The 12,490-nt window shown below is 34.8% G+C and overlaps 1 protein-coding gene across 2 annotated transcripts in view; it reads left to right on the forward strand.

Annotated features, from left to right (window-relative positions):
* Window positions 1-2,414: 2,414 nt before the first annotated feature.
* The window catches only part of LOC141550377 (acyl-coenzyme A synthetase ACSM4, mitochondrial-like), a 29,112-nt gene continuing 19,036 nt past the window's right edge, over window positions 2,415-12,490 (forward strand). For both annotated transcript variants that reach the window (XM_074280963.1, XM_074280964.1), the window contains exons 1-4: window positions 2,415-2,568; window positions 7,790-8,042; window positions 9,770-9,980; window positions 12,095-12,302. In XM_074280963.1, coding sequence (XP_074137064.1) covers window positions 7,842-8,042; window positions 9,770-9,980; window positions 12,095-12,302 — 620 coding nt within the window. In that variant the 5' untranslated portion in view covers window positions 2,415-2,568; window positions 7,790-7,841. The remainder of the gene's footprint in view (window positions 2,569-7,789; window positions 8,043-9,769; window positions 9,981-12,094; window positions 12,303-12,490) is intronic.

Below are 12,490 nucleotides of genomic sequence, written 5' to 3' on the forward strand. Positions count from 1 at the left end.
TAACTAGTCTCCCTGAATCCGATTTCCTTCCCTACAGTCAGTGAGGTGGATAGAGTTCTGTGCCTGGAAAGGAAGAGAGAAAGGTTTCTTCCATATCTGTTACATATATTATTTCACAAAAGAACAAAGTTTAGAATAGGTAACAGATAGGAAATAGATGGTTGCTAATGCTGGATCCATTTCTAAATTTTAGGGGAAAACTACATTCTTATTTCAATATAATTGGTCTGTTTTGCAATATTTTATATTTATTTTATTCATTTAAAAACACTATTCTGAGAAAAGTATCATAGGCTTCACCAAACTGCAAAAGGAACCCACAACATAAGAAAATATTAAGAATACTTGCCACAGTTCATCTTTCAGAGCCCACCTTCTCCCAGAGCTAAGTCTGAATTCTGGGTGGACGGAGAATAAGGATGATGAACAGAGAGCAGAAAGCATGGTATACAGATGGGAAATTATGTGGAAACCTCATTCCAGGCAAGAAAAAACAAAAACAAAAAACAATATTAATGCCAAGTTAGAGATAAAAAAAAATGACAAGATATGAAATACAACTGAGGCAAATGCAACATCACCTATTTAAAGAAACTATTTAACATGGGAAGTAGATGAAAGAATAGGCATGATCATCCCTTTATAGAGATCTTCTTTACAAAGAGATATATCTTTCACATTTTTTTCTTTTTTTCTCACTTTTCCTGTCCATTTCTTGGTTGATAAAATGGTATCACTTACTTATGGCCATAATATGTCTCTCTCCATTGATAAACCGTCAATCAATTAGTATTCATTAGATGTTTATTATGTATTAAATTACATGTTTATTATATTGGTTGTGCCAAGTTCTGAGGATACCCAAAAAGGATGTAGTAGAGAAGGGAACTCAATTCACATAATCCTTATTTTCAAAGAGCATACATTCTAATGGCTAAAATAACATGTAAATATATGTACATTCAAGGTATGACCAGAATAGATGGAAAGTACTATGAAAAGGGCACAGATATATCCAGTGGAGGGCCCAGGAAAGGTTTTCTGCAGAAAGTGGGATTTGAGCCGAGTCTTAAAGGAAGTCTGGAACACTAAAAGACAGAAATGTAGGGGCAGAGGATTCAGGTGACCTTCAAATTCAACTCTTGGTAAACTGCAGTATTCTATGACTTGAAGTTATACAGCATCAATGGAATTTTTTAAGTGGATCTTTACTTCAGGAGGAAACTTAGAGTCATAAATAGCCCTGTTAAATTTTTTTTAGTGGAGGCAAAATATTCTACACTCTGCTTCTTGTCTTTGTACTCCACAAAATGCTAAGCCAAATGCTCATCATGGTGATGGGATATAAATCTTGGCAGGATCTGGAAAGACTTCCAACATAGTATTGACATAAGTTTATTTTCTTTCTATAGATAAGCATTATCAAGTATGGAGAAAGGAAGAATCATTTATTAAGTCCCTACTAAAAAGCACTGTGCTAAGTATATTATTTCATTTGATCCTCACAAAAACTCTACGAAGGAGGTGTTATTATTATCCTCCTTTGGGAAAACTGAGGCAGATAGAGATTAAGTTATTTGCCTAGGGTTACAAACTAGTAAAGACTGAAGACCATATTTAAATTCAAGTCTTCTTGACACCAGGTACAGAACTCTAACCACCTCGCTAACTGTAGGAAAGGAAATTGGATTCAGGAAGACTAGTTAGGAAACTAATTCATGTATGAGACACTGAAGACCAAAATAGAATAATAGCAGCAGGAAAAAGGGAAAGATGGGAATAGCTTTGAAATGAAAGAATGATAGAAATTGACCTGCCAAGTTCATCACTTGGGCTATCCCTTTGGTTCTGAATTCTTTATCAATGGTGACTGCTGAAACAACTTTACTATCATCACCAACAAATAGTGAGTTGTCTCAGAAATTAGATGTAAATGTGGGTGGGGGAAGAAAGTATATGTTTTACAGAATGGAGAAATGATCCATTTTCTGTATTTTAGAAGCTAATATTTGAAATCAGAAAATAAGGAATATAAAAAGTTTTTTATCTCTAAGATCAAAATTACTCTGAGCAGGTGAATTACTTAAATCTTTTCAAGTTGTCAAAATATCTTCTAATAATGCCAGTGTACAGAGTGATTAATATGGATTAACTGGACCTCGTTGAGCAAATCTGTGATAAACCTGGCACAGCCAAAAATCACAAATCAACAATAATTTTTACCATGGTAATTATTTTAGGTAATTGGAGCTCTATGGATTTTAATATAACCAGTTCCTTGGGAGAAAAAAAATAATCTAATGTACAATAGATTATTCATGTTTTGGCAGTGAGCCAAAAGGGGAGGCCAGGCCTATATTTTCCCTTCTACTCTCACCTTTTCGTCTTATGAGCCATTTTAACCACATGTTGTCCAGAGAAACAAAAACCGTATTCCCTGGAGAAGACAGTCCTCCCAACTGAATAGCAGAGGCTCAAGACTACAACGATTTAGTCACACAGAAAGAAAAGAAGAAACTGTTTCTGACTTGAATGAAGACTTTTTTGAACCAACAGTAGCAACTCCTGGTAAGCAAAATCTTATGAGGTAATGAATAATAGAATCTCGATAAAGAGGACTTTAAATCTAAGGTATCTCTTATAAAAGAAAGCTATTCCTTCTTTCTAACAGACACAATCCTGATTTTCTTGCCTCTTTGATATGGAAGCAGGCGCTTTGTATTTTGCAAAGGACAATATGAAACACACATGTTATTTTCTAGAAGAGAGATTTTTCATTAATACAATGGGCCCCTTTCCAAAAATTTGTTAACTCCATAGAATTTCTACAGACCTGTATCTCCACATGTACTTCTCTTTTTAGAAAGCACTCACTTAAAAAGGATGTGTATTTTCTTCCCTAATTTAAGTTTAGAAATTATTTCACTGAATTATTTGTATTAAAATGTCTACCAAAAAAAGTCTGACATAAAATCATAAATAGCTTGGTCTATCATGTTTATTATGAAATTTCTTTCAAAATTAGTTTTTCCATCTCTGTATATTTTTTTAAGGTTCAAGCAAATTGAAGACAGTAGTTTAATACTTTAATGATACTTGCCACTAACAAGAAAACTTGAGATTAAGAAAACTGGACACTTCAGTGCAGAAAAAGTAATATTTTTTGGTAAAAATTAAGGTTCAGCTGAAATATTGTATAAATATCAAACTCCATCATGGGTTATTAGAGAGTATATGTAGGCAATCACTTAATGCCATTTTTATAATTGTTTTGCACAATATTTATGGGGAAACAATAAGTTGCGTATGAGAAATGAGAATTCAGTTTGGATCAGCCTAGAATATTTAGTTCTAGAAATATGGATATGTTAATCCAGTAATTTGTTGAAAAACAAAACATGAATGAAAAGTGACATTTGGTAATGAAGGAAATAAAAGCAAATATTTTTGTTTCATAGACCTAACAATCTCTTCTTTGGAGAAATAAAACCAAGAAATATATTTATAGATGAATTTAAATTCTTTTTCTGTTTAGAATGAATGACACCAATTTCCTTAGGACAAGAATTTCCCAATTATTCAAAGGTGCTGAAAGCAGCAGCATTTCATTGGGATCTGCTGTTGTTTTATAATCATTTCAGTCAAGTCCAGCTCTTTTCGACCCAATTTGGGGTTTTCTTGGCAAAGATACTAGCATGGTTTGTCATTTCCTTTTCCAGATCATTGTATAGTTGAGGAACTGAAGCAGAATTAAGAGACTTGTTCAGGGTCATACAGCTAGTAATTGTCTAACTTGGATATGAACTTAGGATCTCCTGATTCCAAGGCTTCCATTCCATCCACTGTACTACCTAGTACAAATAGAGGCTAATGAAGATCATACAAATAAAGAGCTATTACTTCACTCAGTCATTACACTGGAATTGCCAACATTTGTCCAGTTCATGCCTTTGTTTATTTCTGGTCATTATTTGCCAGGGGAGAAGAGAGTCCTTCAGGACACCAGAAAGTCAGTGCTCCCAATCACATCTGAAATTTTGATCCGTTAAAAATTAAGGCATAAACATGGTGCACTTTAGCCATTTTTTCCCTTTTTACTTCCTTCTTCTTTATTCTTATTCTTTTCTTCCCCTTTTAAATGGAGAGAGATCCATGCTTTTCTTAGATATGGAATGCCTTCTTTCTATAACAATATTATTGATAGTTTAGTCATAAAGATAACTGCCATCACTTATCATCATTTGGTTTTTGTGACTACGAGTAGAGCCAAATGTAGCTCTCAATTCTATCTTCTTTGGGACATGTAGCTCGGGCAGTGATAGCGTATGGTAGCATTATTTCCAGAGGATGGTGCAAACTGTACCCTTTGTTAGGTTGTTTACCCACACAATTTTGTGGACAACCCAAACACATCTGCTCCTAGAAGGGATTTTCCATTCCACACAAGATGATGAAGGAATAATGTGTATTTAATGAAAAGCCTTTCATTATCCATCATTATCAACAAACACTGAGAGGTGGCTCAATGAGTACTATACTGATTTAAAAGCTTCCCCTTCCCTTTTAGAAATCATAGTCCAGTAAGGCAAAAGATACAGCTATTAAAAAAAAAACCCTAATTCAACAGTTTGCGTGAATTCAATGCCAAATAATTAATAAATGCAACAGAAATTCTGAGAAGGCCATGGAGGAAGAATGGTTAGACAACCTGAAAAAGGTTTTAGTGAATTGCAAGTTTAACAGAAGTCAGCGGTATGACACGTCAATCCCACCCCTCAAAAAAAAATTTCCAGATGATAGCTTGGGCTTCTCTAGAAGGCCAAGCTTTGAGTTATAAGGAAGTGAGAGCACCACTCTACATACTCTGCCCCAGACAGAACATATTTGGTATATTGTGTTTAGTTCTGCAGGCACTAGATCTTATTAAAGATATTGGAAAATGAGAGAACATCCAGAGGAAGATAACCAAAATGGTGAAAGGCCTTACATAGCCTGTAGAAATTAATTAAAGAAACTGGGAACTTTTATCTTTGTGAAGAAAAGACTTGAGAAGGACATGGTGAATATGCTCATGTCATGTGTAAATGAATTAGATGCAATTCTCTTTGCCATTGTTCACCTTGCTTCTTCCCCACCAACTAGAAACAATGGGTAGAAGCTGCAGACATGTAGACTGAGCTGCCTATAGACAAAGTAGACTCTCCCTCATAGGAGATCATCAAATACAGAATAGATAACCACTGACTGGTATAAGATCTGGTACAAGAAGGTAGGCTTGCTTAAACTTGTTATTTCGTCGTTTTTCAATGGTAGCCTATTCTTCCTGGGTTTTCTTGGCAGAAATACTAGAGTAGTTGACCATTTCCTTCTCCATCTCATTTTACAGATGAAGAAACTGAGGCAAAAAGGGTTAAGTGACTTTCCTTCCTACCCTAAAGTACTGAGTCTATTATTTCAGAGCAGATCATTTGAAAAAAAGTTTAATGAAAAAAGAACTTGAAATATTAATGGGAAGATAGAGTTTAGACAATATGGAAGGAAATGAGGAGAATCTTCTGAAGAAGATGAAGGAATCAAGAATGCATACAATATGATAAAGATTGATACATTTGCTCAGAATAGAGGAATAGAGTTTGTGCAGGGAAGTAGAGGTAAGATAAAAATGAAAAGGTAGGTAGAAGTCTGTTTGTGGAGGGCTTTGAATGTTAAGCTAAGTAATTTGGATATTATCCTGTAATGAAGAACCACTGAAAATTTATTTTATGAGGCTTATAGATGGCCAGTGCTCTATGCACTCAGGAGGACCTGAGTTCAATTCTGACCTCCAATACTTAATATTTCCTAGCTGGGTGAGCCTGGGCAAGTCACTTAACCCCAATTGCCTCAGGAGAAAAAATTATTTTATAATGAACTCAATGATTAAAAAAACCATTAACTTGCATATATAAACTTATATGAAAAATGAACCAAGAGAACATTGTATATAGTAATAACAACATTATTTTAAGAATAACTTTGAATGACTATTAGAAATACTAAAATTCATTACAAAGGATATATGAAAAAAAGACATTAATTGCATCCAGAGAAAACTGATAGTAGAAGTATGCATGAAATTGTTTTACATATATTTGTATGTACATATATAAAATATATGCACATATATCTAATATAGACACATATAGACACATACAAGGGAAAACAGAGGGGGAGGAAAGAGTGACATGATATAGTTGTACATAATAGATTTGCAATTTCATATACAATTATCTTTCTATTCTGTCATATTATGGAAATGTTTGTTTTAATTTCTTAAGTTCAGAATAAAATAGATAATTTTTTTAAAAAGAAAATTTATTTTAATGGGAGGGATGGGTAGAGGAAAGGTCATGAGGCTGAAGAAAGGTGACATGCAAAATACTATTTTAGGAAAGTTAGTCTTAAAGTTGAAAAAAGATTGAACTGAAGGTGGGAGAAACTAGAAACATAAGGATGAAATAGGAAGTTACTACAAAAGTCACAAAAACACAATATGCTGGAACCAGAAGGAAACATCTGTTATAACACCTATTTTCTTTTTTTTTTTATTTTATTTATAAATTTTTTTGACATTATATATGCATGAGTAATCTTTTTTATAACATTATCCCTTGTATTCATTTTTCCAAATTATCCCCTTCCTCCTTCTACTCCCTCCCCTTGATGACAGGCAATCCCATATATTTTACATGTGCATTACACCTATTTTCCTGAGAAGACCCTCCCTATCATTCCCAACAAGTACTGGAGTCATTCTAGCTTCCCTCAAAAACTTCAAAGGAAATCTCCTTTCCTTTCAAAGTATTTCTTTCTACTTTGGAATTGCCCTTAACTTTAAGCTTAACTTTACATCAAAGCAAAATCTGCCTTTTTTATGACTTCCATTCCATGGTCGTCATTCTTCCCTCTGACATCACACAAACCAAGTCGAATCTCTTTTTCATTCATAAAACAGCCCTTCAAATAGATGAAAACAGTTATCCCAAGTTTATCCCAAACTACCAAGTTTTTTTCTCTATGATTTAAAATGAACCTTATTGGTTTCTATTGCTTCCAGGATCAAAGACAAAAACCTCTATTTGACATTTGAAGTCCTTCATACTGTAGCCCCTTCCTACCTCTCCAATTTCCCTTACTCCTTAACATATGGTCGTCAATCCAGTTAAAATGATCTCCTGGCTGTTACAGGAACAAGACACTCCAGCTCTCAGCTCCAAGCATCTTCCTTAGCTGTTCCTTTTGCCCAGAATTCTCTCCTCAACTCTACCTATGAACTTGCTTGGTTTCCTTAAAGTCTCAACTAAAATTCCATTTTTTACAGGAAGTCTTCCCCTACCCCTCCTAATTCTCATGCCTTCCCTGTTATTTATCACCTTATCATCCTATATGTAGCTTGCTTTGTATTTATTTGTTTGCATGCTGTTATTCTCCCTTAGTTTATAAACTCCTTGAAGACAGAGACTGGATTTTGTATCTTTTTGTATCCACAGAGTTTAGCACAACTAGCACATAGTAAGTATTAATAAATGTTGATTGATTGATTGATTGATCCTTATATGGCTTTTGAGATTCAAAGTTCATCACCAAATTGGTTATATTTGCCTAGATATGTTCCAGGTTCTCCAAACTCAGTCAAAGAAAAAAGAATGTGTGGGATGTTCAACCTATAGAAATCATGAGACATCTCTGAGCATACTGCATGAGATAAACAGAGGACCTGATATTTTCCCTATTCTTCTTCTTGTTGTAGGACATCCTACTGCTGAGGCTCAATTGTCAAAAAAAAAATCCATCTTGCCATCATGAAGATTTTATTCCGGTTACAGATGTTCAGATTCATCTGGAATCCTAAGTTTCCTAGGAGGTATTTTCATCAAGGTTACCAGGTTTTGGCTCCTCTGAATCTTTCTGACTTTGAAGCTATAAATCGTTGTGAACGGGACTTACCAGAGAAGTTTAACTTTGCTGGGGATGTATTGGATAGATGGGCTCAGCTGGAACAGGTAAGAAATATACACTTTGTAAAATACACACACACACACACACACACACACACACACACACACACACACAAAATTACTCTTTGTGTACCTTAGCTTTGACTCTAATGGAAAGAGTCCCAATTCAGGAACCAGAGGAAACTTGCTCTGAAATTTGGCTACTTACTATCTTGGAGAATTCATTTATCAGCACTTGTCCTGTTGTCCTCATCTATAAAATGAAGAGACTAGATAACTTCTCTGGTCCCTTCCAGTTCAAGATTTATCATCCTATGAGTCATTTTTCAATAGGCTCACAATTGGGAATATTTTAACTTAGGGCAAAAATAGTAGAAAGTGTTTGTGTTGGGTGGGGGGACAGGAAATGGGATAGTGGTACAGAGGTTGACCATATCCATAAGTCTATTTCAGGAGAGGAGGCAGTCTGATCATTATCCTTGAGAAGTTTGGGAGGAAGGTGGATCATAACAAGGGACTATGAAGACAGAATACTAGAAGGTCACCCCTAGTATGACCCAGGGTGGTTTGCCACATGATGACTAAGGTGTGCAAAGTGAGGCAAGGTATGGAGCTGGCAGTTATTGAAGAAAACAAAGCTCTTAGTTGTCAAAAACATGGGGTAAAGCCTTATTTGCCCTATACTAGTAACATCTCTGTTTCTCAATGCCCTATCTCTCCAAGACTCTCATGTTCCAGGTTTCTTTTCTCCCCTTTGGGAAAGAAATTTGCTTCTCAATAAAAGTAGCCCCTTTCTACCTATACTATCCCTACTTTTACCTAAAACCTTCTCTCACATTATGACTGTTCAGCTAATTATAACTTTTGAAGTCTTCTTGTCACAGGCTATCCCAAAAGGTACTATTGGTAGTAATGCTTTAAAATAATTAAAATAAAGCCACTGAACAGTCAATGCTGTACATATACAAATGCAAGTTCATCTCATTTCTTCCAATTCTGAATATGGGATTGGAAATATGTGGTGAAGGTGAGAGAGTGATATATAATATATTTAAGTACTGAACCACAATTCAGAAGTGTTCCTTGGTGTCTTAGTATTTTTATAATTCTCAAATCTTCAAAACCCATCAGAACTTTGTAAAGGCAAATATGATTTTTTTAAAATTATCTGTTGATGAATCCCTTAGAGGTTGATTGAAGATAATTACAAAGTTGTCAGTTTAAGCAAAGCCTCTGCTTTCCTGTTATGTGGATGAACCTTCACTTCAAAGAAAGAATTGAGAGTCGATTTATCAAAGATATTATTACAAAAGGTTTTACTGCATTTTGTTTAGGACAAGGAACCAGACAGGCTCTAAGATTCTGTCCTCTCAAAGATTCAAAGATTCTCTTTAGCATTAGAGTATTAGATGAGTCATTTCACAGAATCACAGAACGCCAGGATACCTCTGCTTTCTACAGTTCATGAAATCCCCCTCCCTACTTCTATACAGGACTAAGTTGTCTGAGTGTCCCCTTGGATGGCTGTCCCCTTCATTCAGGGGGTATGCTGGCAAATATTTGGTAATTGGATCTCCAGAAGAAAATTTAAAGTACATATAATACATGTTATGTTTAAACTTCATTATTAACATTTTCTCCATCATTTTCTTAAGTATAGAAATCAACAAAATAATCAATCAAGCCCTGATTTGCTGTTCTATCATTAAAGGTTTCATCACAGGCCCTGAGAATATAGCCTTCACATTCCTTTCTTTTGTTTCACTGACCAGAAAGGAGAGCGTCCTTCCAACCCAGCACTATGGTGGATTAATGACAAAGGAGCTGAGGTGAAATGGAACTTCAGGGAACTGGGTCTTTTATCCCGCAAAGTGGCCAATGTTCTCACCAAGTCATGTGGTCTCCAGAAAGGAGAGAGAGTTGCTGTGATTCTACCCAGAGTTCCAGAATGGTGGCTGGTCAATGTGGCTTGTATGAGAACAGGTCTGTGATGTTAACATTCCTAAGTCAAGGAATCAACTTAGAGAGATAAGAACCAAAGACAGGTGATATTTCAAATAACCAATATCTATTTTTTTAAAGCCTTCCCATCATGGGAAGATAAAAGATATTACTAAATTGCCAATATTCTTAATAACTGGGAACTTTTCCATGGATACCCCTTTCTAAAACTTATAATAAGCTTGATTACTATGTGTTGCATGGTCAAATAATATATTTTATTAAATGGAAATAAAGCTAGGATGTGGCAGAAAAAATGAAGGACAAAGTCCAAAGACATGGACTGAAGTCCCAATTCTACAATTTCTATGAACCTTAGCTTCTCTTTCAATAAAATGTGGAAAAAACATTTGCTTTGCTCACCTCACAGGATTGTTATGAGAAATGTGTTTTATAAACATTAAACTTATCAACATAACAAATATGGAAATATGTTTAAAAGATTGAATATATTCAACATATATCAGATTGCTTGCTATCTTGGGGAGGGGAAAAGCAAGGGAGGGAGGGAGAAAAATCTGGAGCATCAAGTTTTACAAAAATGAATGCTGAAACTTTATGTGCATTTGGAAAATAAAATATTATTTAAAATATCAGTGTTATATGAATATTGGTTATTCTTGATAAATAGAATTTTAAGCTAAAATCAAGAATCTGATAATATTTTCAATTAAAAGTTTTAGAGTTGGGACACTAGGTAGCACAATGGATAAAATGCCAGGCCTGGAGTTAGGAAAGTTTGAGTTCAAATTTGACCTCAGATACTTACTAGCTGTGGCCCTGAGCAAGTCACTTAACCCTGTTTACCTCAATTTTCTCATCTGTAAAAATGATCTGGAGAAAGAAATGGCAAACTACTCTAGTATCTTTACCAAGAAAACCCCAAATAGGGTCACCAAGAGTCAGACATGGTTAAAACAACAGTGGAATAAAAACAAAGTTGGAAGAAACTACGATCAGCCCTGGATAGTGGATCCCAGCTTGACTTTTGCAAGTGACTTTGCTTTCCTTATCTGTAAAGTGAAGGAGTTAGACTGGGGCTTCTAACTCTAAATATATGATCTTTTAGTCTAACTCTCATATTTTTCAGTGATGAACATTAAGTTTAAGTGACTTGTCCAATGTCAATAAACTGTGTGTCAAGCTCTGTACTAAGTGCTGAGGACAAAAAAGTCAGAAAGAAATGTCTTCCCTCAAGGAACTTACAATCTAATGGGGGAGACAACAGACAAATATCTACAAACAAGCTATACATACGATAAATAGGTCCTCAGATTTTATTCTCTGTCCACTCCACCACACTGGCTTCAGTTATGGTCCCACATGCCATCTCTGGTATCATACGCGTTCAATTTTCATCTTGTCTCTTTCACTTACTATCTGTAAAATGAAAGGGCTTGTTCTTTCTGGCTCTAAATACTGTAATCCTATGGTCTTACACAGCAACCATTTCTATAATAATAATTGATTAAAATCTCTTTGGCTAGCAAGACTAATTCCAAGTTAAATGCAATTAGCTTCAGTAATACTTAATTTGATATTTTTCCAGATATGTATATCCGGAGGTATTTTAAAATATATTTTGGGATTTATTTTTTATTTTGCATAGTTTATATTCCGCTCCAAGTATTCTCCCCCCTTACTTCAAAAAAAGCCATCTCTTATAACAAGGAATTTTTTAAGGAAAAAAAAATTTAAGAAAAATCAATCAACACATCATGAAAATGGACCCCAATCTCTGCAAAAGAAGGGAAAGATGTCTTTTCTTAAGTATTTTCCTACTCCATCTTCATATTTATCAAGAATATATTGATTCTATAAAACAATTTATTACTATAATTATTTTAATTCAGTTCCAAGAGAATATAAGAATCTTCTGAGCAATTAAACCTAAGTTCTCTAGTTCATTTTAAGGATCCTAAGGTTAGGATCCAGTAGAATTTTGTCTGTAACTTGATTGTCTGGTTCAGTTCATGACTATTTCTCTTCCCTAAAGCTCAGCAATTGACTTCCTCTAACATTTTTCATCTTGTCTCATAATTCTAAAATAATTCCAATTATGTACTTGCACATGAATTCTCTGATTTTTTTTCCAGGATTAATTTTCATGCCTGGGACAATCCAGCTGACAGCCAAAGATATTCTCTACAGACTAACAGCATCCAAGGCCAAATGCATTGTGGCTAGTGATGAGGTAGCCCCAGCTGTGGATTCTATTGTGTCCAACTGCTCTGCTTTGGAAATCAAGATTCTGGTGTCAGAAAATAGCCGCAGTGGATGGTTAAATTTCAATGAACTATTTAAGTAAGTAGTTAGAGAAACCTCATATATTAGAACACCTTATATTATCCATAGATATATGAGCAAGAATGAATTTAAAAGACATATCCTTAACTTCCCATGTGCCTTCTTAAAGGGAATAGGCAGGGAGGAGGTAGGAAGAAAATCTAGAACTCAAAAGTTTTAAAAACAAATGTTAAAAAAAATGTTTT

The sequence above is a fragment of the Sminthopsis crassicaudata genome, chromosome 1, assembly GCF_048593235.1.
Source record: "Sminthopsis crassicaudata isolate SCR6 chromosome 1, ASM4859323v1, whole genome shotgun sequence".
NCBI classification, from domain to species: Eukaryota; Metazoa; Chordata; class Mammalia; order Dasyuromorphia; family Dasyuridae; genus Sminthopsis; species Sminthopsis crassicaudata.